Below are 21,631 nucleotides of genomic sequence, written 5' to 3'. Positions count from 1 at the left end.
TTCCTGAGATTTTCCAGGTGAGAGAGAGTCATTGGCTCAAGCATTCTTGGATCCTTATAACTCTTCTTCCTTCTAGGAAGGACTCCATTCTAAGACCTGAACTACTAGGTTGCTCAGGTAGGGTCAGGGAGAAAGAAGGTATTGTATGTTTGCCGACATAAATCGGTGGAAACAAAGTGGAAGGGGAGGTGCAGAGGAAGAGAACAAATAAGCTGGTTCACTTTGAGCTTTTTATATTCTAAATTACTGGTGGTACTTGCCTCCTAGAGACAGTTCCACACACTATGGAAGAAGAAACATGATTTATTTTTTGATGAACTACAGGCCAACTCCACTACACCTTTTACTATCTCCTACCATTCCTCCCAATCCTAATCCTCTCCAGCCTCCTTATTGCCCCATGAACACTCTGGGCCTGCTCTGCCTCACACCCTTTCCTGGAATTCCCCTCAGATGTTCACTTGCTCTCTCATGTCCTTTATGCTGAAATGGGTACTCTGGATTGCCACTTATTAAAATATATTATGTTCTAGATATTTAGAATTCTCCTTTTCATTAATTTAAAATTAATTTATGAATCTTCAGTGTAATCTGCTGAGTGGTAAGAATGACTAATCTCATTTCAGAGAGATTAATGATATGTCTTAGTTTACATAGGTATTAAAAGTGGGAGTGGGGATTGAAATATTAAATCATAAGAGCATTCAGTTCTGTTTTTCCTCTGGCTCTTTAACAAGTAATCACTCTGCCAAACATATTTCCTGTTGGAAAGGAGATCACTTTACAGTTGAGTATTCTGGGCCTCTGAGCAGTTACATTTCCCAGAGCAAATTAATACAGTCATACTTATGTTTTTACTTGTGTTTTATGAGTTGAGTTAGTATAATAGGTCTTCTAGCACTTGGTTACTCAGGACACAGTGGATAAAAGGTTTCTGGACTTTTAAACTAGGGCATTTGTTTCTTTTTCAGGTCTTCTCCACATCACCCCCAGAGTGATCATTCTAAGATGTGGGTCAGATCTTTTCAGTTGTTGGCTTAAATTCCTTTAATTTATCCCATCTGCACACCTGATAAGATAAAGTCTTTAGCCTGGCATTTGAAGTCTTTCTTGCCCTGGCCTCCCTTCCTTGTTTCATCCCTTTTTATTTTAATGAATTACTTGCTGTTGTGTAAACACACCATTTTATCTGTCATTCCCTGATGTTACACATGCTGCATTAAACATTTTCTCCCTCCTTTTAAAAAAAATTTTAATTTTTTTTTTTTTTAACCAGAGAAAGTTCATATTCCAGATCTCAGGTTAGAGATTCTTGTTCACAAAATCCGATCTCAGGTTGGATCCTCTTGGAATCCTTCCCTGACCTTGCACCAACTCAGAGGGATGCCTCCTTTCTACTTTGCTCTCACTAGTTAGCTCTCTAATCCCCCTCCATTGTCTCTATGTCCCCAGCATGCAGCATAGGGTGTACATCACCTTGACTGGAGTTTATTAAGTTACTTTCTCCTCTCCACTTTTCTCCCACCAGTTAGGGCAGGTTAGATTCAGGGAGGAGCTGGTGCTATGGTTTCCACCGATATCGCCTGTGACCTCCAGGCAATCTCCCCAAGGGAACCAGTACTTGATAGAAGTACCAAGGAGAGAACCCAGGAGAATGCCCAGGCTCAGCCCTTAGGGAAGTCAATTGCCTTCTATTGCCCTTAGTGGCAGCCTGCTAGAGCAGACCTTTCTGGAACAATAATAATTGTAATATTTACTGAATGCTCTATATTCCAGGCACTATTCTCACTACCTATATATTCATTTGTCTTATGTAATCTTTCAACCCCCCAACCCCCACCTCTCCCAACTGGGAATTGAATTCAGGGGTGATTTACTACTGAACTACATCCCCGGCCCTTTTTTAATTTTGAGACGAGGAGTCTCCCTAAATTTCCAGGACTGACCTCGAATTTGCCAAGGCTGGCATTGAACTTGGGATCCTTCTGCCTCAGCCTCCAGAGTCACTGGGATTACAGGAGTGCGCCAAATTGGCTGTTGGCACCTGGAGATTAACCAACTTGCTTAAGGTCAAATGACAAAGTCAGAATTCAAATATGAGCATTATTTCTAGAGCCTATGCTAGTAACCACTATGCTGTAGTGCCTTCTTGGCCTCTGATTTCATTTCCAATAGACACATCTGCTAGCTGAGGTAAATAAAATCAGATGGTCCTAAACCAAGGACCAGGAGGTAAATTTCCCTCTGCCTTATCCATCAGCTTTTCGCTGGCTCAAGGATGCATGGAATATTCTCACAGTTTGAAGAGGAAGGAGAACTTCCAAGTGGCAGGAACCTCTGAAGACTCCTAGAGAGAAAGCGGGGAAAGCATGGTGCGTGGGAAAAGGCCTGGTTGTGGGTGGGGAGCAGCGAGTAGGCTGCGAGATTGTAGTCCACGTTTTGGTCTCTTAAACTCAATGTAACCTTGGCCAAGTCATTGTTTCCTCCCCCAGCCTCAGTTTCTGTATTTGTAAATTAAGGATAAATATAAGACAGTGCTGATACCCGCCGAAAGAAGGGGCATCCTCAGTTTTGCTGGGGAAAAGGCCAAGGAGAGGGGGCAGGGAGATTGCGCAGTGTGGGGCCTAGGGCCACAGGGTTGGGTGGGCTTCGGAGCTCAGTCCTGCCATCCTATCCCGGTGACAGGGCTGGCCTAAATCTCCAGACCTCTAATGGGTAGAAAATGGGGGCATATGGGCCAGGGTCGTGGCACTGCGGGATGCGCCCATCTCCTCACACCTCCTCAGCCTTCCCAACCGGAGTCGCAGTCTCCGGGGATGCCGGCTACTGGTGGCCAAGCAGCCGCCGACCGCGCTGCGGCGACCGCCCGGGAAGCTGCAGCCGGTGGGGGAACCAAGAACATCACGTCATCTTTTTCGCCAGGCGCCCGCCCCCTCCCCGACGGCGCCTGCGCAGGCGCGGCGGGAGGGGGGGTGGCCGCGGCGGGGCTCTCCCGGCGCTTTCCGCCCTTCTCCAGGCTCGCTCGGGCCGCGGCGCTCTGGGCTGGCGGCGGCGGCGCAGAGCGAAGGCGTCCAGGATGCGGCGCGGGGCGGCCCGGTACCCCTCTGCCCCGTCACGGCAGCGGCGGCCGCGGGGACCGGGCCAGGGTCGGGGGCGGCGGCCCGAGCCGCGGTAGCGGCGGCGGCAGCGGCAGCGGCAGCGGCGGCGGGAGGGGCGGCCTGAGGGCGGGCGGGCGCCCGGGTGCGGGGGCTCCGCGCCGCTCCGCACAGCCCGGCCTGGCTCGGCCCCGGCGCCATGAGCGGCGGCGGCGGAGGAGGAGGGGGCTCGGCGCCCAGTCGCTTCGCCGACTACTTTGTCATCTGCGGGCTGGACACCGAGACCGGGCTGGAGCCGGACGAGCTGTCGGGTGAGTGTGCGCAGAGCTCTGTCCGCTTGCCCGCGCCGACTGCGGCCGGGGGACCCCGGAGGAGCCTCTCCCATCCCGCTTTGTCCCGGGAGCCGGGCGAGGGTCGGTGGACAGGACGCAGGGCGGGCGCGGACGAAGGGGGCGTCGAGCTGGAGGAGGGGGACCGGATAAGGGGCCCTGCGCCGGGAGGAGTCCCAACCGTCACTCCGGCCCTTTGCGTCATGGGCACTTCGCTAGGGGGAAGAGGGAAAGGGTCGTGTGGACTGGTGTAGGTTGAGTGACTTAGTGTAAAATAAAGGGAGGCTTGTCCTCCAATACCCTTCTGGGGAGGAGGGGGGGAAGAAGACATCCCGTGTCTTAGTGAAAGTAAGTTCCACTCAGACTTAAAAAAAAAAAAAAAAAAAAAAGCAAAACAAAAACTTGGTGGCTTTATCTGGCCTCTTCCCAAGATGCCTGCAACACCAGTTCCTCAAAAACCGTTATAACCCGCCTGGGTTTTCCGACGGATTGCAATTCTGCCTGTCTGGGACATAAAGTAATGAAGTGAACTTGGGCCCACCAAGTATATGGGAACCCCCATGGCACTTGAAAGGGCTTGTACTCCAGGGCCATAACTTTTTATGAAAAGTAATTTATGTCCTTTATGAGTCCAGGATCATTTGTGAATAAAAGGGTGTCATCCTACTTGGGGTGGCTGTGTTGTTTCTCAAGTCGTCTTTCAAAGGGGGAAGTGGTGGAGGGGAGTGGCCGTGGGGCCCTGATCAGATTTGGAACTCACTGTGGGAAGTGTGTCAGAACTATAAAATCCCCGTGAATTCCACCCTATTGTCATTCAAGTCTTTGAATTGTAAGAACTATATTTCCCCCCATCCCCACTTTTTTTTTTTTTTTTATTTTGAGACAGGGACTCCTTAATTTGCTTAGAGCCTTGCTTAAGTTGTTGAGGCTGGCTTTGAACTTGCTGGGATTTTAGGCACGGGCCACCATCACCTGCCACGTTTCTCTCTTGAAAGTGTTCACCTTGTTGACTAATTTTACTTTGCTTCAGAGATAACAGGACAGTTTCTTTTCTTTCTTTCTTTTTCTTGCCACCAGAATCATTCCAGTGTTTTTTTCGTTTTGTTTTTTTTAGAGAGAATTTTTTAAATATTTATTTATTTTTTTTTTAGTTTTTGGCGGACACAACATCTTTATTTGTATGTGGTGCTGAGGATTGAACCCAGCACCGCGCTCATGCCAGGCGAGCTTGCTATAGCTTGAGCCACATCCCCAGCTCCATTCCAGTGTTTTTTATGAAAAAAAATTAAGTTCACATCACAAATGACAAAAGTGAATTTGTCTTTTTAAAATATGATAAATTTGTCATTTATCAAGGTGAATAACAAGCTGTTTCCCCAGATTAATAGCAGGTGGAGAAAAAAATCATGAAACTAGAAAAAAATCATGAAATTATTTATTTATTGCTACCAGGGATTGAACCCAGAGGTGCTCTACCACTGAGCTAGATCCCCAACCCTTTTATTTATTTTTTAATTTTGAAACAAGTCTTGTTAAGTTGCTGAAGCTGGCCTTGGACTTGTGATCTCTTGCCTCAGCCTCCAGAGTGGCTGGAATTAAAGGCATATGCACTGTACCCAACTGGTTAGCTTTGTTTATTCCAGTTCATTTTTTAAAAAAATATTTTTGTTTTAGTTGTAGTTGGACACAATACCTTTATTTTATTTTTGTGTGGTGCTGAGGATTGAACCTAGAGCCCCACACGTACTAGGTGAGTGATCTACCGCTGAGTCGCAACCCTAGCCCTCAAGTTTACTTTTTTAGGTCTTCAAATTCTTATAACAGATCAATTGATTATTTGATTCCTTTGTATTATATTTTGTGACTTTGGGATGATATAGTTGTTGAAATTCAGTTCAAGTTATTGGTGCTGGAAGCGACTCAGGAAATGAGGCCCAGGAAGCACAGTAAGGCCTACATCGTACTAGGTCATTTTTTAACTCTTAGTCTGGTGCTCTTCTCATGATACTAAATTGCATCTCATTGGCCTGGATGGAGGTCTCCCCCCCCCAAAAAAAAAAAAAAAAAGTGATGCTCTACTACTACTACATCCCTAGCTTTTTTTTTTTTTTTTTTTTTAATTTTGATAAAGAGTCTCCGTAGGTTACCTACAGCTTGAATTCAGGATCCTCTTACCTCAGCTAACTGGAGTTGCAGGCATGTACCACTGAATCTGCCTCTGACTGGATGTCTTTAGAAAACAGTAGCACAGGGGCTAGGGTTGTGGCTTAGCGGCAGAATCCTCGCCTAGCACAGGTTCGATCCTCAGCACCACATAAAAATTAATTAATTAATGCTATTGTATCCAACTACAACTAAAAAATAAATATTAAAAAAAACAGTACTAAAAATAACAGTTATTCTCAATAAAAGAAATTTAAAGATGAAATAAACCAATGTTATTATGTTGTGCTTTCAGCATCTGATAAATTGTATAGACACTGGTTTTAGAAAATGAAGATAGTGGTTTGTAAATGGTAAAACAGGAATGAAGCTAGGAAGTTACTGTTAGTGAGGCCATGAGTTTTGGGGTCTGATATTTCTGCTGTGCTACTATTTCTGTGACTGGGGGCAAAGTCAATAACCCTGCCAGGGAAAAGTGAATGTAAATATTATTCTCTCTCTCTCCTCCCTTTTTTTGGTGTGTGTATGTGTGTGTGTAGGGGGTACTAAGATTTAACCAGGGGCAGTTTACCACTGAGCTACATTCCCAGCACTTTTTATTTGAGACAGGGTCATACTAAATTGTTGATGCTGGCTTTGAATTTACAATCCTCCTGCCCTAGCCTCCAGAGCTGCAGGGATTACAGGTATGTGCCACCACACCCAGCTATTCTCTTTTAATGAATATTTGTTAATTTCCTGGCTTTTCAACAAGCTAAAATTATATCTTTGTGTAAACTTATTGGGAGGATAAAGATAGAGGGGTGAGTTGTATAAATGTGTAAAGAAGGTTATTTTCATGAGTCGTGGTGGTGCTTATAATGCTTATAATCCCAGTAATTTGGGAAGCTGAGGCAGGATTGCCAGTTGGAGGCAAGACCCTGAGTCAAAAAAATAAAGAGTGCTGGGCACAAAGCTCAATGGTAGAGCACCTATGGGTTCAGTACCCATTGTGGCGCAGGTGGGAATGGGTGGGGGGAAGGACAGGGCATTTTCTTAAAATATAGTTGCACAGCCAGGTGTGGAGGCACATGTTTATAAATCCCAGTAGCTCATGAGGCTGAGGCAGGAAGATTGGGAGTTCAAAGCCAGTCTTAGTAATGGCAAGGTGCTGAACAACTCAGACCCTGTCTCTAAATAACATACAAAATTAGGCTGGGGATGAGGCTCAGTGGTTGAGTGCCCCTGAGTTCAATTCCCAGTACCCCTCTCCCCCAAAATGTGGTTGTACAAATGGAATGCGAAGATCATCTATAAGTAGGTGGCTTTTATTAGAATAGATACTGACTGAAGGATTTTTTTTACCCCCTTTATTCATTTCTTATGGGTAAATAAGAGTAATCTGGACTACCCAGAGGGAATCTTTGAATAAAACAAACAATCCAAATAGCTCATCCAGTTGAGACTCTCCAGGGTGCATTTTCTCTCCTCTGCCTTTCTTATACCTCCCAAAGTGATGATGTCATTATGAGTGAAACTACAGGAAGTTGTGAATTGAGCCCAGTTTCTCTAGAGAGGTACTGGGGAGTCTGTTTTCTCCAAGCAAATAAGTTACATACTTCACCCAGTTTCTGAACTCTGAAGACTATATCCAGAACAAGTAAATCAAAGATGCTTAGTGTTCCTTTGGTTTTGGGAAGGATTAAGATTCTTTCCTCTCGGGGCTGGGGATGTGGCTCAAGCGGTAGTGTGCTCGCCTGGCATGCGTGCGGCCCGGGTTCGATCCTCAGCACCACATACCAACAAAGATGTTGTGTCCGCTGAGAACTAAGAAAAAATAAATAAATATTAAAATTCTCTCTCTCTGCCCCCCCCCTCACTCTCTCTTAAAAAAAAAAAAAAAGATTCTTTCCTCTCCATTTACACCAGTTAGCATGGGAAATTGCTGTGTTAAATATAGACTCAGATCCTCCTGCCTCAGCCTGAGGTACTGGGATTACAGGCATATGCCACCATGCTTTGTCTCATCTTTCAGCCACATTCACTGTTCACATTTTGCCCCATTTTCTTTGTCACTTATATGTATGTCCCCCTATATTATGTATAGGCAAAACAAACAGTGTATTGAGATATAATTCACATACCATACAATTCACCTATTTAAAGCATAGTTCAATTATTTTTAGTATATTCAGAGTGGTTTAGTCATCACTACAGTTAATTTTAGATAGAGTGATAATCACTCTGACCTTGAAGCCCCTGACAGTTAGCAGTTACTCCCCATTTTCTTTCTTTCTTTTAAAAATCTTTTTTGTAGTTGTAGATGGACAGAATGCCTTTATTTTATTTGTTTATTTGTATGTGGTGCTAAGAATTGAACCCAGTGTCCCACACATGCTAGGCAAGTGCTCTGCCATTTAGCTATAACCCCAGTCCACTCCCCATTTCTTCTAAACTCTAAACCTCCATCCCTAACAGGATATTTTATTTAAAAGAAATAAAAGATGGTCATGGTGGTACATACCTGTAATCCCAGCAATTGGAGAGACTGAGGCAGGAGGATCACAAGTTTGAGGCCAGCTTCAGCAATTTAGCAAGACTGTCTCTAAAATAAAGAGTGCTGGGGATATAGCTCAGTGATAGTAGTGCACCCCTGAGTTCAATCCCATTACCAAAACCAAAAACCAACCAACCAAATAGGCAAACAAAAAAACCACCCAGAAATAAAACCTGTTTCTCCTCATTTTATGGAGGTGAAGGGACTCGAACATGTCTTAGTAGAGTGCTTTGGTATCATATGTAAGGTCCTAAGTTCTATCCCCAGCACTGAAAAAATAAAAAGAGAAAAGAAGAAGAAAGAAAAGTGTGATGAGCCAGTTTTAAACTGGTATTCAATATGAACTAAATTTAAATTTTTATATTCCTTTGCCAGTTTGGTCAATTCTGGGCAAATTCTCTCATGGTCATCTCTACTTTGAAGCTTATATTACTAACTATAGTAGAACTCAAATCCTGATTTACCTCAGGCATGTGTGGATACTGTCAGGAGTCAAGGCTGCTGTAATGAGGGAGATTTCCTAAGTTAAGCCCTGTGTTTTCTTTTGTAAGGTAGAACAAGGAAGAAGTCAAGAGAAGAAACCAGCACATAGGAAATACAGAGTAGCCCAAGACAGTTTAAAGCAAATGCTGTATTTACTTGGAGAGACCCTATATTCCTAGAATGTAAGAGAATCCCATTTGACTCCCCTCAGGTAGGAAAGATCACATTGAAAATAAATGGATTTTACTTTAATGTCACTGAGGCTCTGCTCCCCTATCTCTTTCTCTTTCTCTTTTAAAAATATTTTTTAGTTGTAAATGGATCTTTTTTTTTTTTCCCTTCATGTCAGAATGGGTAATGTGACAATGTCATAACAAGGTTTAGAGGGAGGCATATCTCACACAAGAGCATGAACACCCAATCATCACACTTAAGAACCGAAGAATCATGTAAATGGATCTTTTATTTTTATTTATATACAGTGCTGAGGATTGAACCCAGGGCCTCACACATGCCAGGCAAGTGCTCTACCACTGATTGTTGTTTATTAGCTACAACTCCAGCCCCTCTGCTCCTCTTTTTGTGAGGAAATCCTGGTCACAGTGTTTGGTGCTTAAACCAAATTCTTTTTTTAAAATTTTTTTTTAGTTGTAGATGGACACAATACTTTTATTTTATTTGTTTATTTTCATGTGGTGCCAGGATCGAACTCAGTGCCTCACACATGCTAGGCAAGTGCTCAACCACTGAGCCACAACTCTGGCCCTAAACCAAATTCTTAAGACTCTGTTTAGCCCTTCCTTCCTTCCTAGGTTAAAAATAAAGTTTACTTTGCTTAAGGCCTCCTTTGGTACACCTTTTCCAGGTCTATATCCTTTTATAAACTTATTTTTTTGGCCAAGTCTGGTGGAAGGTGTACTTGGCCTTGGCCTGGCTCAATTCCTATTTTGTTGTCCTTGGATTGGAATTACAGTCAGATGACTTTAGAGGTCTCTCAGGGACCTGCATTCACCTTAGGGAACCTATACTTGATTTGTTTTATGTTCCTGCTGGATATGACATAGGATCTAGTGAGAGAATGACTTGCCTCTCAGAAGCTTTGTCTTCTTTGGAAGTCAGTGATTAAACACAGCCTACCTTTGCCAGATTTTAAGATTTAGTTCTTAAAAGTTATTAAGTGAGGCCGATATTAGTCAAATGCCTACATTTCAGTTGTTCCATGATTGTTGATTTCAGTTTGGAGTATTTAGAACCACAGGGCTGAGTTCTAAGAGTGGCAGGGTCCTGTAATGACCAAAGGGAGTATATGCCAGATCTCAAGGTGTTTTCAGTATGTTCCTAGGGAATCAAATGTAACTTTAGGAGATAAGATGGCAACTATTACATTTCTCAAATATTATACTTAGAATATCTCTTACAGCTGCTGCTGCTGCCGCTTTTTTTTTTTTTTAATATTTTTTAGTTGTCAATGGACCTTTATTTTATTCATTTATATGCAGTGCTGAGAATCGAATCCAGTGCCTCCACATGCTAAGCAAGCGCTCTACCACTGAGCCACAACCCTCTTGTAGCTTCTTGTGAAAGGTTAGTCTTGATTGTTGTTTATTAGTGTGATGGATAAGTCAGGTCAAATTTTACTAGGCCATCTGTGGTCTACTGTGTGGACTGAACTAGCTGGGTAAGTACAAAGTGCTTCTATGGAATGCTGAGAGAATGCCTGAGCAGTGAAAAAGTCTGGAGATTCCTCTTGCTAAGTTTCATTCCCCAGTGAGTGTGGGATTCCTTGATTTCTAAAGTATTTTCATTTGGCAAAATACAGTATGCATGTGCATTCATTTATATTGGTCACAGAATCAAAAAATGTCAGAGCTAGATATCAGAGATAGTCTAGTTGCTGCTTTTGGCAGCAGATGACAATGATTAATCTTTGTAGATGACCTTAAAATTTTTTAATGTGTATATATATATTTTATATATATACACACATATATATATACATGCTCTTTTTTTTTTTTTTTTTTTTTTGGTACTGGAGATTTTTTTTTTTTTTTTTTTGAGAGAGAGAATTTTTTTTAATCTTTTATTTTTTAGTTTTCGGCGGGCACAACATCTTTGTTTGTATGTGGTGCTGAGGATCGAACCCCGGGCCGCACGCATGCCAGGCGAGCGCGCTACCGCTTGAGCCACATCCCCAGCCCCTGGTACTGGAGATTGAACTCGGGGTCACTCAACCACTGAGCCACATCCCAGCCCTATTTTGAATTTTATTTAGAGACAGGGTCTCACTGAGCTGCTCAGTGCTTTGAGGTTGCTGAGGCTGGCTTTGAACTTTTGATCTTCCTGCCTCAGCCTCCCAAGCCACTGGGATTACAGGTGTGTGCCACTGTGCCTGGCTTCTTAGTATACTTTTAAATCCATTTAAATTTTTCAGCCCTATTGAGGCTGGGGTCGTGGCTCAGTGATAGAGCATTCATCTAGCATGTGTGAGGCACTAGATTCAATCCTCAGCACCACACAAAAATAAATAAACAAAATAAAGGTGTTATGTCCATCTAAAACTAAAAAATATATATTGAAAAATTTTTTTCAGGCTAGGGATGTGGCTCAAGCGGTAACACGCTCGCCTGGCATGCGCAGGGCTCTGGGTTCGATCCTCAGCACCACATAAAATAAAATAAAAGATGTTGTGTCCACTGAAAACTGAAAAATAAATATTAAAAAATTTTCTCTCTCTCTTTAAAAAAAAATTTTTTTTTTTTTTTTTTGGTCCAGTAAAACCTAGCAAGTTGGAACAGTTAGAATTCAAGTCTTCTGTCTGCTCACTATTGATCTATTGATGTGATTTTTGTAATTAAAAAAATTTTTTTTCTTATAGGTATAGGGAAACTGAAGCAATTGGCTTAATTATTGCATCTTGAGTGTGTTGTGATATGGCTTGGAATGGAGTGGCTTCTTAGTGGTTCAATCCCCAGTACATTTTGCAGTAGAAAAGACAGGCCACTTATTTATTTATTTATTTATTGGATAACCCCCATTTATTTACTTATTTTTTAACTACATGACAGCAATGAAAAGCAATATAATTCTTATTACACATATAGGGCACAATTTTTCATATCTGTATATAAAGTATGTTTATGTCAATTTATGCCTTTATACATGTACTTTGTTGTGTGTTTTTTTTTTTTTGCATTACAATTCTTTTTTTTTTTTTAAAGAGAGAGAGAGAAAAAATTTTTTTAATATTTATTTTTTAGTTTTTGGTGGACACAACATCTTTGTATGTGGTGCTGAGGATCGAACCCAGGCCGCACGCATGCCAGGTGAGCGTGCTACCGCTTGAGTCATATCCCCAGCCCCTCAATTCTTAATACTCATATATATCACAATTTTTGTATCTCTGTATATAAAGTATGTTGACACCCAATTCAAGTCTTCATACATGTACTTTGTATAATGATGTCAGGCACTTATTTTTTTGAAATGTAATTAAGGTTGATTCTTATTTTTTTGTGGTAGTATTAGGTTGTTTAATGCTTTTTGCCTGTGGTATGTTTCTTTGATGAAAAAAAAAAAGATTTGCATCTGCTAACCTAAAAAATTCCTCAGTATAGTTTTATTTTTTGGGAGGGGTATAGGGGATTGAACTCAGGGGCACTCAAACCACTGAGTCACATCCTGAGCCCTATTTTGTATTTTATTTAGAGACAGGGTCTCACTGAGTTGTTCAGTGCCTTGATTTTTTACTGAGGCTAATTTTGAATTAGAAATCCTTCTGGCTTCAGCCTCCCGAGCTGCTAGGATGGCTCTCAGTATAGTTTTGTAGTTCACATTTTTTTGTGATTGTAGTTTGGAGTCTGTGACTTTCAATTAGCCATATTCTTTGTAGTGAAAGGATATGAGAAGCAACCAAGAAACTTGTGGAATTTTGTTTTGTTTTTGTTGGTGGTGATTGAGCCCAGTGCTTTACCACTGAAGTGCATATCCAGCCCTTTTTATTTTGAGATAGGGTGTCTTGAAGATGCTTAGGGTCTCACTAACTTGCTGAGGCTGGTCTTGAACTTGTCACCCTACTGTCTCAGACTCCCAAGTTTCTGGGATTACTGGCGTGTGTCACTGTGCCTGGCATTTTAGGATTTCTAAAGGCATTTAGACAGAAGAGAAGCCACGCGTAGTAGCTCAAGCCTGAAATCCCAGCAATTTGGGAGGCCAAGGCAGGAGGATTGTGAGTTCAAAGCCAGCCTTAGGGGGCTGGGGTTGTGGCTCTGTGGTAGGTAGGGTGCTCGCCTAGCATGCACGAGGCACTGAGTTTGATCCTCAGTACCACATAAATGTAAAATAAAGATATTGTGTCCACCTGAAACTTAAAAAAAAAAAAAAAAAGCCAGCCTCAGCAATTTAGTGAGGCCCTAAGCAATTTAGTGAGACCCTGTCTCTAAATAAAATATATAAAGGGTTGAGGATGTGGCTCAGTGATTAAGTACCTGTGGGTTCAATCCCTGGTAACAAAAATAAAAATTAAAGAGAAATGACTTAGATATAATAATCACAGGCCATGGTTTATAGGACAGTAAGTAGATAACTCCAAGTTATAGCAGATTACTTGTGCTTTTGTTATAAAACATTAAAATTAACTTTTAGGACTGTCAAAGGACTTGTTTCTTTTCCTTTCTTTCTTTTCTTTTCTTTTCTTTTTTTTTTTTTTGTGGTGCATGGGGATTGAACCCAGGGCCTTGTGCATGTGAGGCAAGCATTCTACCAGTTGAGCTATATCCCAACCCAGGATGTGATTTTTTTTTTTTCTCAAGATCAGGAGTATCATCATGTCATTTTCTTTCCTTTTATGTAAAATACACATAGCATCTGCAATTTTTAACCAGTTTAAAATGTATAATTCAGTTATATTTGGTATTACAGTGTTGTGTAGTTCATCACCCTTATGTAGTTCTAAAACATTTCATCACCCCACCCACTAAACAGTAGCTTCACATTACCTGTTTTCCCAAGCGTGTGGCAAGTACTGATTTGCTTTCTGTCTGTGTAAATTTACACATCATGGATATTTTGTACAAATGGAATCATGCAAGATGTGACCTTTTTGTGTTTGGCTTCTCTTACATAGTATATTTTAAGGGTTCACCCTTGTTACAGAATGTGTCAGTAATTCATTCCTTTTTTTAAATATACATTTTATTTTTTAGTTGTAGTTGGTCACAATGCCTCTTTTTCATTTATTTATTTTTATGTGGTGCTGAGAATCGAACCCAGGGCCCCGCATGTTCGAGGCGAGTGCTCTACCGCTGAATCACAACCCCAGCCCCTGTAATTCATTCCTTTTTACGACCTAGTACTATTCCATTGCATGAATATATCATATTTTGTTTATTCCTTCATCTGTTGATGGACTTTGGGTTGTTTCACCTTTCTGGCTATTATTGAATAGAACTTCTGTGAACATTATGTATCAGTTTTTATTTGCACACCTGTGTGGATATATACTAAGAAGTGAGGTTAAAATTAAGGGTTGGGTTCATCAGTTGATCATTTGTGCTTAGGAAAGTTGGTGAGGGGCTGGGGATGTGGCTCAAGCGGTAGCAGTGGCATGGGTGCAGCCTGGGTTCGATCCTCAGCACCACATACAAACAAAGATGTTGTGTCTGCCGAAAACTAAAATGTAAATAATATATTAAAAAAAAAAGATTACAGATCAGGGCTGAGAATATAGCTTAGTCAGTAGAGTGCTTATTTAAAAAAAAAAAAGAAAGTTGGTGAATATTATAAAAGTGGGGAGGATAAATGAATGTGACTTAGAGGGTAATTTAGTTTCCTATGGGCTTCCATGTCAAATTACCAAAACTGGGTATCTTTTTATTTAATTAATTAACTTGTTTATTTTACAAACTGGGTATTTTAAAACAATATGGTAATTTATTTATTTATTTATTTGTTTTTAAAGAGAGAGTGAGAGAGGAGAGAGAGAGAGAGAGAGAGAGAGAGAGAGAGAGAGAGAGAGAATTTTTAGTATTAATTTTTAGTTCTTGGCGGACACAACATCTTTGTTGGTATGTGGTGCTGAGGATCGAACCCGGGCCGCACGTATGCCAGGCAAGCGCGCTACCGCTTGAGCCACATCCCCAGCCCCGGTAATTTATTTTATCACTATTCCAGAGGCCAAAAGTTAAAATTCAAGGTGTCAGAAAGCCACAGTCCCTCAGTGGCTCTTGGGGAGAATAGTTTCTTCCCCTTTTTAAGCTTTTGGTGGCTTTTGCCATTCTTTCATCTCTGACCACCCTAATTCAGTTTTTGTCTGTGTCTTCACATTCCTCTTTGCTTTGTATGTGTTTTCTCTTCTTTGTGTCTTTCTTATAGAATTCTTGACATTGAATTTTAAGTCTACCCAACTAATCCAGGATGATCTCATCTCAGGGTCTTTGATTATGTCTATATTAGCCTTTCCCCAAATAAGATAGCATTGACTGGTTCTGGGAATTAGGATATTGTCATACATTTTGGGAGCTACCATTTAACCAATTACAGAGGGCCTAAAGGGTTGTCTTGAATTTCTTTGTGGTCAAGAAATATAGATGAATAAAAGGGGACAGTCTACAGAAAGAATGGTTAAAGAGAAAGGAGCCCAATATTACCAATGCTGTTATGGTTACTATACTTGGTATTCAGAGATGACACAAGATTTTAGGGTAGATAAAAATGATTTAGATATAATTTATTTGAAAGAAGCCATGCAACTCAGATAAGAAATCAAATTGCTGCTAGGGTAGAACATTATTATCTAAAATAAAAAGCATTTCATTAACAGCCATAGAAATGTTAGAAAAAGTCAGATACTGTTTTTATTCTTATCAGCAGTCACTATCATTTCTAAGCCTAGAATTTATACTGTATTCTTTTAAAATAGGCAAGTTAGGCCCCACAGATGATAAGCAAGAGTAAGTTAGAATTTTCAAACCTCTTATATTACAAAGGAAGAAAGTATAGCTGGGAGAGTTCTGAGTAACTTGTCCAAGTTCTCAGCTTGTTAGTACCAGAGCTGAGTCTTGAATTTGGGGTTCCTTAACTCTTAGGTGACTGGATTTTTTTTTTCATGATAAAATGTGAAGCTGTACAAAGAAGTGAAGATTTGTGATTATTTATGTTTTTCCCCTTTAAAGTAGAAGTTCCTTACTAGGATGATAATGGAGATAGTGTAACCTAGAGGTTACCTGGGTTTAAAACCTAACCCTTTCATCTTTCCTTCCTTATTTTATCTCTCTCCCTCTTTTCTTCCCTCCATCTATTCTTCTTTCCTGATAGAACTCAGGGGCAGTATATCTCTGAGCCACATCCCTTAGGGTCTCACTAAGTTTCCTAGCTGGTCTTGAACTTGTGATCCTCCTGCCTCAGCCTTTGAGTTGCTGGGATTACAGGCATGCACCACTGCTCCCAGTGTCTTCCTTTAACTATTTGTGTGACCTTGGGTAATCTCCTTTTCTTTTTAGTTTCTTGATCTTTAAAGTGGAAATAGAACCCATCTCTTAAGGGTTCTTGTAAGGATTAAATGAATCAATACACTAAGTGGTTTGGAACAGTGTCTGGCACATGGTATCTGTTAAACTGTCACTATTACTAACATTTTTTATTTTTATCATTTAAATTCCTTTATAATTTTGACACTGATGGGAAATTATGATAGGATAATAGTACTACATACATTATCTCATTTGAGCTTGTTAGCAGCTACATGAGGGAGATTCTATTATTCTCATTTTATAGATAAGAAAACTGAGGTATAGCACAGTTAAGTAACTTGCCTAAGGTTACACAGCTAATGTGAGGAAAGATTGGGATTCAAATTCAGATCTGCTAGAATTCACTCTTTTTTTTAAAAAAATGTATTTTTTAGTTGTCAATGAACCTTTATTTTACTTACTTATATGTGGTGCTGAGAATTGAACCAAGTGCCTCACACATGCTAGGCAAGTTTTGAATTGTAATATTTATCGCTTTTCTCTCTAGTGTAGTGCCTTTTGTATCTTTGCTATTGCAAGGTCATGAAGATGTGTGTTTTCTTCTAAAGGCTTTATTGTTTTACCTTTCACATTTAGATGTGTAATCCCAGAGCTAACCCTTCTAAATACTATGCTGTAACACTACTCTGTACTTGCTGGAAAAAAGCTCCCTCATTCTTTTTCTTTCTTTTTTTTTTTTTTTTTTTTTTTTTTGGCTATTTTTCAGCTTTCTACAGAGTGAAAGAGAAACATTTCCATTGCTCACAGCTGGGCCTGAAGTACAACAAGGCTTTGATATGACCAATACAGTGCTTTTAATGCACATTTTGTAAAACAAATGCTAGTCTTTGTGCTTTGATATAGTACCAATATGTAAGATTTTAGTGGTTAGAAAACTCTGTAAGAAAAAAAAATTATTGCTATAAAAGGGTTTAAGAGAAAGGAAACTTTCTCTTTTGCTATTTTTTTTAAGAGAGAGGGAGAGAGAGGGAGAGAGAGAATTTTTTTTTTTTTATTATGGGGGTGAGGGGGGGCGGGGGGAGCATGGAAAGAATGCAGGAACTTTATTTATTTATTTTTTTTTAAAGAGAGAGTGAGAGAGGGGAGAGAGAGAGAGAGAATTTTTTTTATTTTTTAGTTCTCAGCGGACACAACATCTTTGTTGGTATGTGGTGCTGAGGATCGAACCCGGGTCGCACGCACGCCAGGCGAGCGTGCTACCACTTGAGCCACATCCCCAGCCCCGAGAGAGAGAATTTTAATATTTATTTTTTAGTATTTGGCGGACACAACATCTTTGTTTGTATCTGATGCTGAGGATCGAACCCGGGTGGCACGCATGCCAGGCGAGTGCGCTACCGCTTGAGCCACATCCCCAGCCCTCTTTTTTGCTATTGAGGGTAAACTGATAGGAGGCACCCAGATTCTTTAATCTCCTTGTATTCTGTAGGGAAGAAGAGGCTTCTGGATGGTCCCTTATAAACTGTGGTTTAAAATTTAGATTCAGGTCACACCAGGTTTCTTGAGATAGCTATATTTTCATGGGCTCACAGGTATACATTCTGTAAAGTGGATATTTATATTGCCACTTTTATGCAGTAGAGACTTCTTTTTTGGGACATATTTAGGAACTTTCAGGGCATTTCTGTGTCTCATTTTTTAGGGCTAAAGGTTTGGAGGCAACTCTTGTACATATGACAGTCCTTTGGGGAAGAAAGGAGCTAATATTTGTTAAATATCTATTGTGTTCTATGTTCTATATACTTTACTTACACATACACTTATATATTTTTATATATACATATATATGTATATGTACTGGGAATTGAACCCATGGGTGCTTAACAACTAAGCCACATCCCAGATTGTTTTGAGACAGGGTCTTGCTAAGTTGCCTAAGGCTGATTTTGAACTTGCTATCCTCTTGCCTTAGTCTCCTGAGCTGCTGGGATTATGGGTATGCGCCACTGCTTTGGCTGCTTTATATATGTTAACTCAGTCTTCTCAATAGTTTTGATGAGGGTAGGTATTGATTTCTCCATGGTATAGGTAAGGAAATAGATTTATAGAAAAGAGGTTCATATATATATTTTGGTACCAGGGATTGAACCCAGGGCTCTTTTATGCCTTTCTACATATGACACTTCTGACACCGCCTACCCCACAATCAACCAGTTCTCTAATTCTCTGGATACCAACTGGATGTTCAACAGTTTAATTCAGTTTTTGACACCAACTACCTGGAGTTTGTGCAGATCCCACAGGCTAAGGGCTCAGTCCCAGAAGAAGACTTCTTTCCATTTCAGGTGCCAATCAGAAGTTCTAGATTGCCATGTATGCTTCTCAACAACTGGGTATCTAACAGGGAATTCCACACCCCTTCCTCAGGTTTGATAATTTGCTTGAATGGCTCACAGTATTCAGGAAAATGCTTTACTATTACCCATTTATTATAAAGGATACTAGTCAGTAACAGCCAAATAGAAGAGAGATGCAAAGGGCAAGGTATGGGGGGGCGGGGGTGAGGGTGTAGAGACTCTGCACTCTCTGTGCCCTCCCTGAACCTCAGTGTATTTACCAGCTCAGAGGCTATTTGAATCTTCTGGATTTTTTTTTTTTTTTTTTTTTTTTTTTTAAGTACCAGGGATTGAACTCAGAGGCACTCATCCCCATCCCCACTTTGTATTTTATTTAGAGACAGGGTCTCACTGAGTTGCTTAGCTCCTCGTTTTTTTTTGCTGAGGCTGGCTTTGAACTCGCTATTCTCCTGTCTCAGCCTCCCAAGCTGCACCCAGCTAATTTTTAAATAGAGATTTTATTACTGAGTTCTGATTGATGAAATCATTGCTTATCAGCAATGATTGGTTTCTTATTGCCTCTTGGACCAGGAAGATATGAATGGGGATGGGTAGAAGATGGGTTAGCAGGGAACCATGGGCATGTTTTAGCAATATTGAAACATCCCATTTGGACAGAAGTATGGTATTCAGAGGACGATAATTGGGAGAAAGGGCTAAAGAGTTATACCAGATACACCAGATGGACTATATGATAAAAGAATAGTGGGGCAAAAAAGAGATGACTATATTTGACTTTAATAGCTTTGAGACTATCAGTTGTCACTATTACCTCTATAAATAATCTAGTTCTAGGAAAATCACTATCCTATTAATCCTTCAGCTGGGATCCCCATTTTGGCATTTCTATATCTAATGAAAGGAAAGGAGAAGAGTGTTTGTAGGATTGTTGGTGTAAATGTATTCATTTTCAAAGTTTGTCCAGACAAGAAGGCATGAGAGATGTAGAACAATGACATTGAGAAGGTGGAGAGAAAGAATTGACATAGCATTTGTATTTTTTAAAAACCTGTAGGTTTTCACTTTTGCTATGATTAGTGGCTTTAGTCTTGTTTTTTCTTCTAAAGACTGGTAGAAGTCCTTAACCTCATGTCTTTATTATATTCTTCTTATTAATCTCAGTAACTGGCAGGTTGGGATTACATTTTATCTTTATTTGCCAACTTTCCCTACATTTTTACCATTCCAGTAGTAGCATGGGAAAGCTCTTTTTCCTGTTAACTGCTGGAGGGAAGGCAGTTTGGAGATTATTGATCCTTCATGTAATGAAAGAATCCAGGAGTTTTTGGGTTGCCTTGGTTGGGGTAGAACCTTTCATGATCTGTGAGTTGAGGATGTACTCTGTATCACAGAAGAGAACTCGGGACCATCTGGCTCTTTAGCATTCTTTTTTTTTTTTTTTTTTTTTTTTTTCCACCCCTTGGTACTAGGGAACTCCGGGGTGCTTTACCACTGAGGTGTTTCCCAGCCCTTTTTGTTTTTGTTTTTTTTTGAGATAGGGTCTTGCTAATTTGTTGAGGGTCTTACTAAGTTGCTGGGTCTGGCCTCAAATTTATGATCTTCCTGAGTCGCTGGGATTATAGCTGTATGCCACCGTGCTCAGCTGTCTCTTTAGCATTCTGCTGAAGATGATTTACTCTTCAAGAGTTTTCCTTACACCAAAATTATGCTTCTTGACTGCTCTAAAATCTGAAGTTCATCTTAGCTGGGGTTTCTGGTGAGGAGTTTCTAATTCCCTTTTGCTTCATCTTCACTGGGTATTTCCTTCATAAAACCCATTTCAGGGATGGATGTGGTGAAACTTAAGTAAAATGATATTTGTGTGTTTTTAATGGATTCCAGGTGGGGTGTATGTGTGTATATGTGTATATGTGTACATGAATGTGTGTATATGTGTGCATTTTGTTTTCCTTTTGCAGGGAGGATTTTTTGTTCCATATATTAAAAAGAGAGGAAAAAAATGCGGTGAGATGTGGATAATTACAGAATGTTTGATTTTCATAATTGGTTTCGTGAAGTGCCATGTTGACCTTTTGAGGAGGAATACTTTTAATTATCTAAGATTTTAAAGTAGACATAAGGAAAGCTCTGGTAGTGAAATTTTTCGGCTTAGGTAAGGAGCTGTATTTTCTTCTTTGGAAATATTACTAAAAGAGAAAGTGGGTATTGGATGAAAAGTCTGGGAAGGAAGTAATTGTTATTTTGAAATTTTGTTCATGAGAGGAACTTGGTTTCTTCATTTGTGGTAGTCTGGGAAGGGAGACCAGTGCTGACTCAAGTTGTAAACTTAAATCCAGTCTTTGTAGATTCTGTACTGCAAAGCATTAGGTTACAAATTCCACATACTATCTCTTCCCAGGGGAGATTTTTAGTAACAAGGCAGGGCATGATAGGTATTTTCGTTTATTCCCTCAAAGAATAATATAGCTATGCAAATCCCCTTGCAGGTGATGAGTCAGGACTCCTACAGTAATTTTGGCTTTGAGTTGAATTTAAAAGTTTTGTTCATTTATGTTTTCAAATATTCTGTTAATATTGTGTAATTAACTAGTTATTGCTGTGGTTTAATGGAAATACACAATGTGTCATTCTAGTATTCAACTTTTACTTAGTTGCAAATAAATAGGAAGAGTTATATTTTTGTACTTAAAGGAAAAATAACTTTTCTCTACCCCCCCTAGGTTTTTTGGCTTGGCTAGAAATTAAATTGACACAAGACAGATTAATGGGAGAAAATCCATTTGAATAATGTTTATATGCATGGGAATCCCACAAAACATCAGACTTTTTGAAGAATGGTCAGATGATAGAAACTTATATAGCATCTTGAGCTACAGAAGGGAATGAGGGGTTTGGGCTTTTGGAGTGTCATGGAAACAAGTTATGGAAGAGTGAGGGGAGAAAATGTATAGTGAATAAAGGTTGCTTTGTTATCCACATAAAATGTCTCTGAGGTAGTTTGTTAGCATGCAGCTCTTTTTCTGATTGAGAAACTTTTACCAATGTATCTACCTCTATAGATGTAACTTTCCTTTACATCAGGGCAGCTTTTTCTTTTTCTTTTTCTCTCTCTTTTTTTTTTTTTCAGTTGTAGAGGGACACACAATATCTTTGTTTATTAATTTATTTTTTATGTGGTGCTGAGGATGGAACCAGTGCCTCA

At 40.2% G+C, this 21,631-nt stretch overlaps 1 protein-coding gene across 3 annotated transcripts in view; it reads left to right on the top strand.

Moving 5' to 3' along the window:
• The first annotated feature begins 3,139 nt into the window (after positions 1 to 3,139).
• Positions 3,140 to 21,631, top strand: part of DENND5A (DENN domain containing 5A) — an 89,313-nt gene continuing 70,821 nt past the window's right edge. For all 3 annotated transcript variants that reach the window (XM_081266378.1, XM_081266379.1, XM_081266377.1), the window contains exon 1: positions 3,140 to 3,406. In XM_081266378.1, coding sequence (XP_081122504.1) covers positions 3,295 to 3,406 — 112 coding nt within the window. In that variant the 5' untranslated portion in view covers positions 3,140 to 3,294. The remainder of the gene's footprint in view (positions 3,407 to 21,631) is intronic.

Source organism: Spermophilus citellus (assembly GCF_964194105.1).
Source record: "Spermophilus citellus genome assembly, chromosome: 2".
NCBI classification, from domain to species: Eukaryota; Metazoa; Chordata; class Mammalia; order Rodentia; family Sciuridae; genus Spermophilus; species Spermophilus citellus.
Note: the sequence above shows the minus strand (reverse complement) of the source record. Positions and strands in the feature narration are given on the sequence as shown.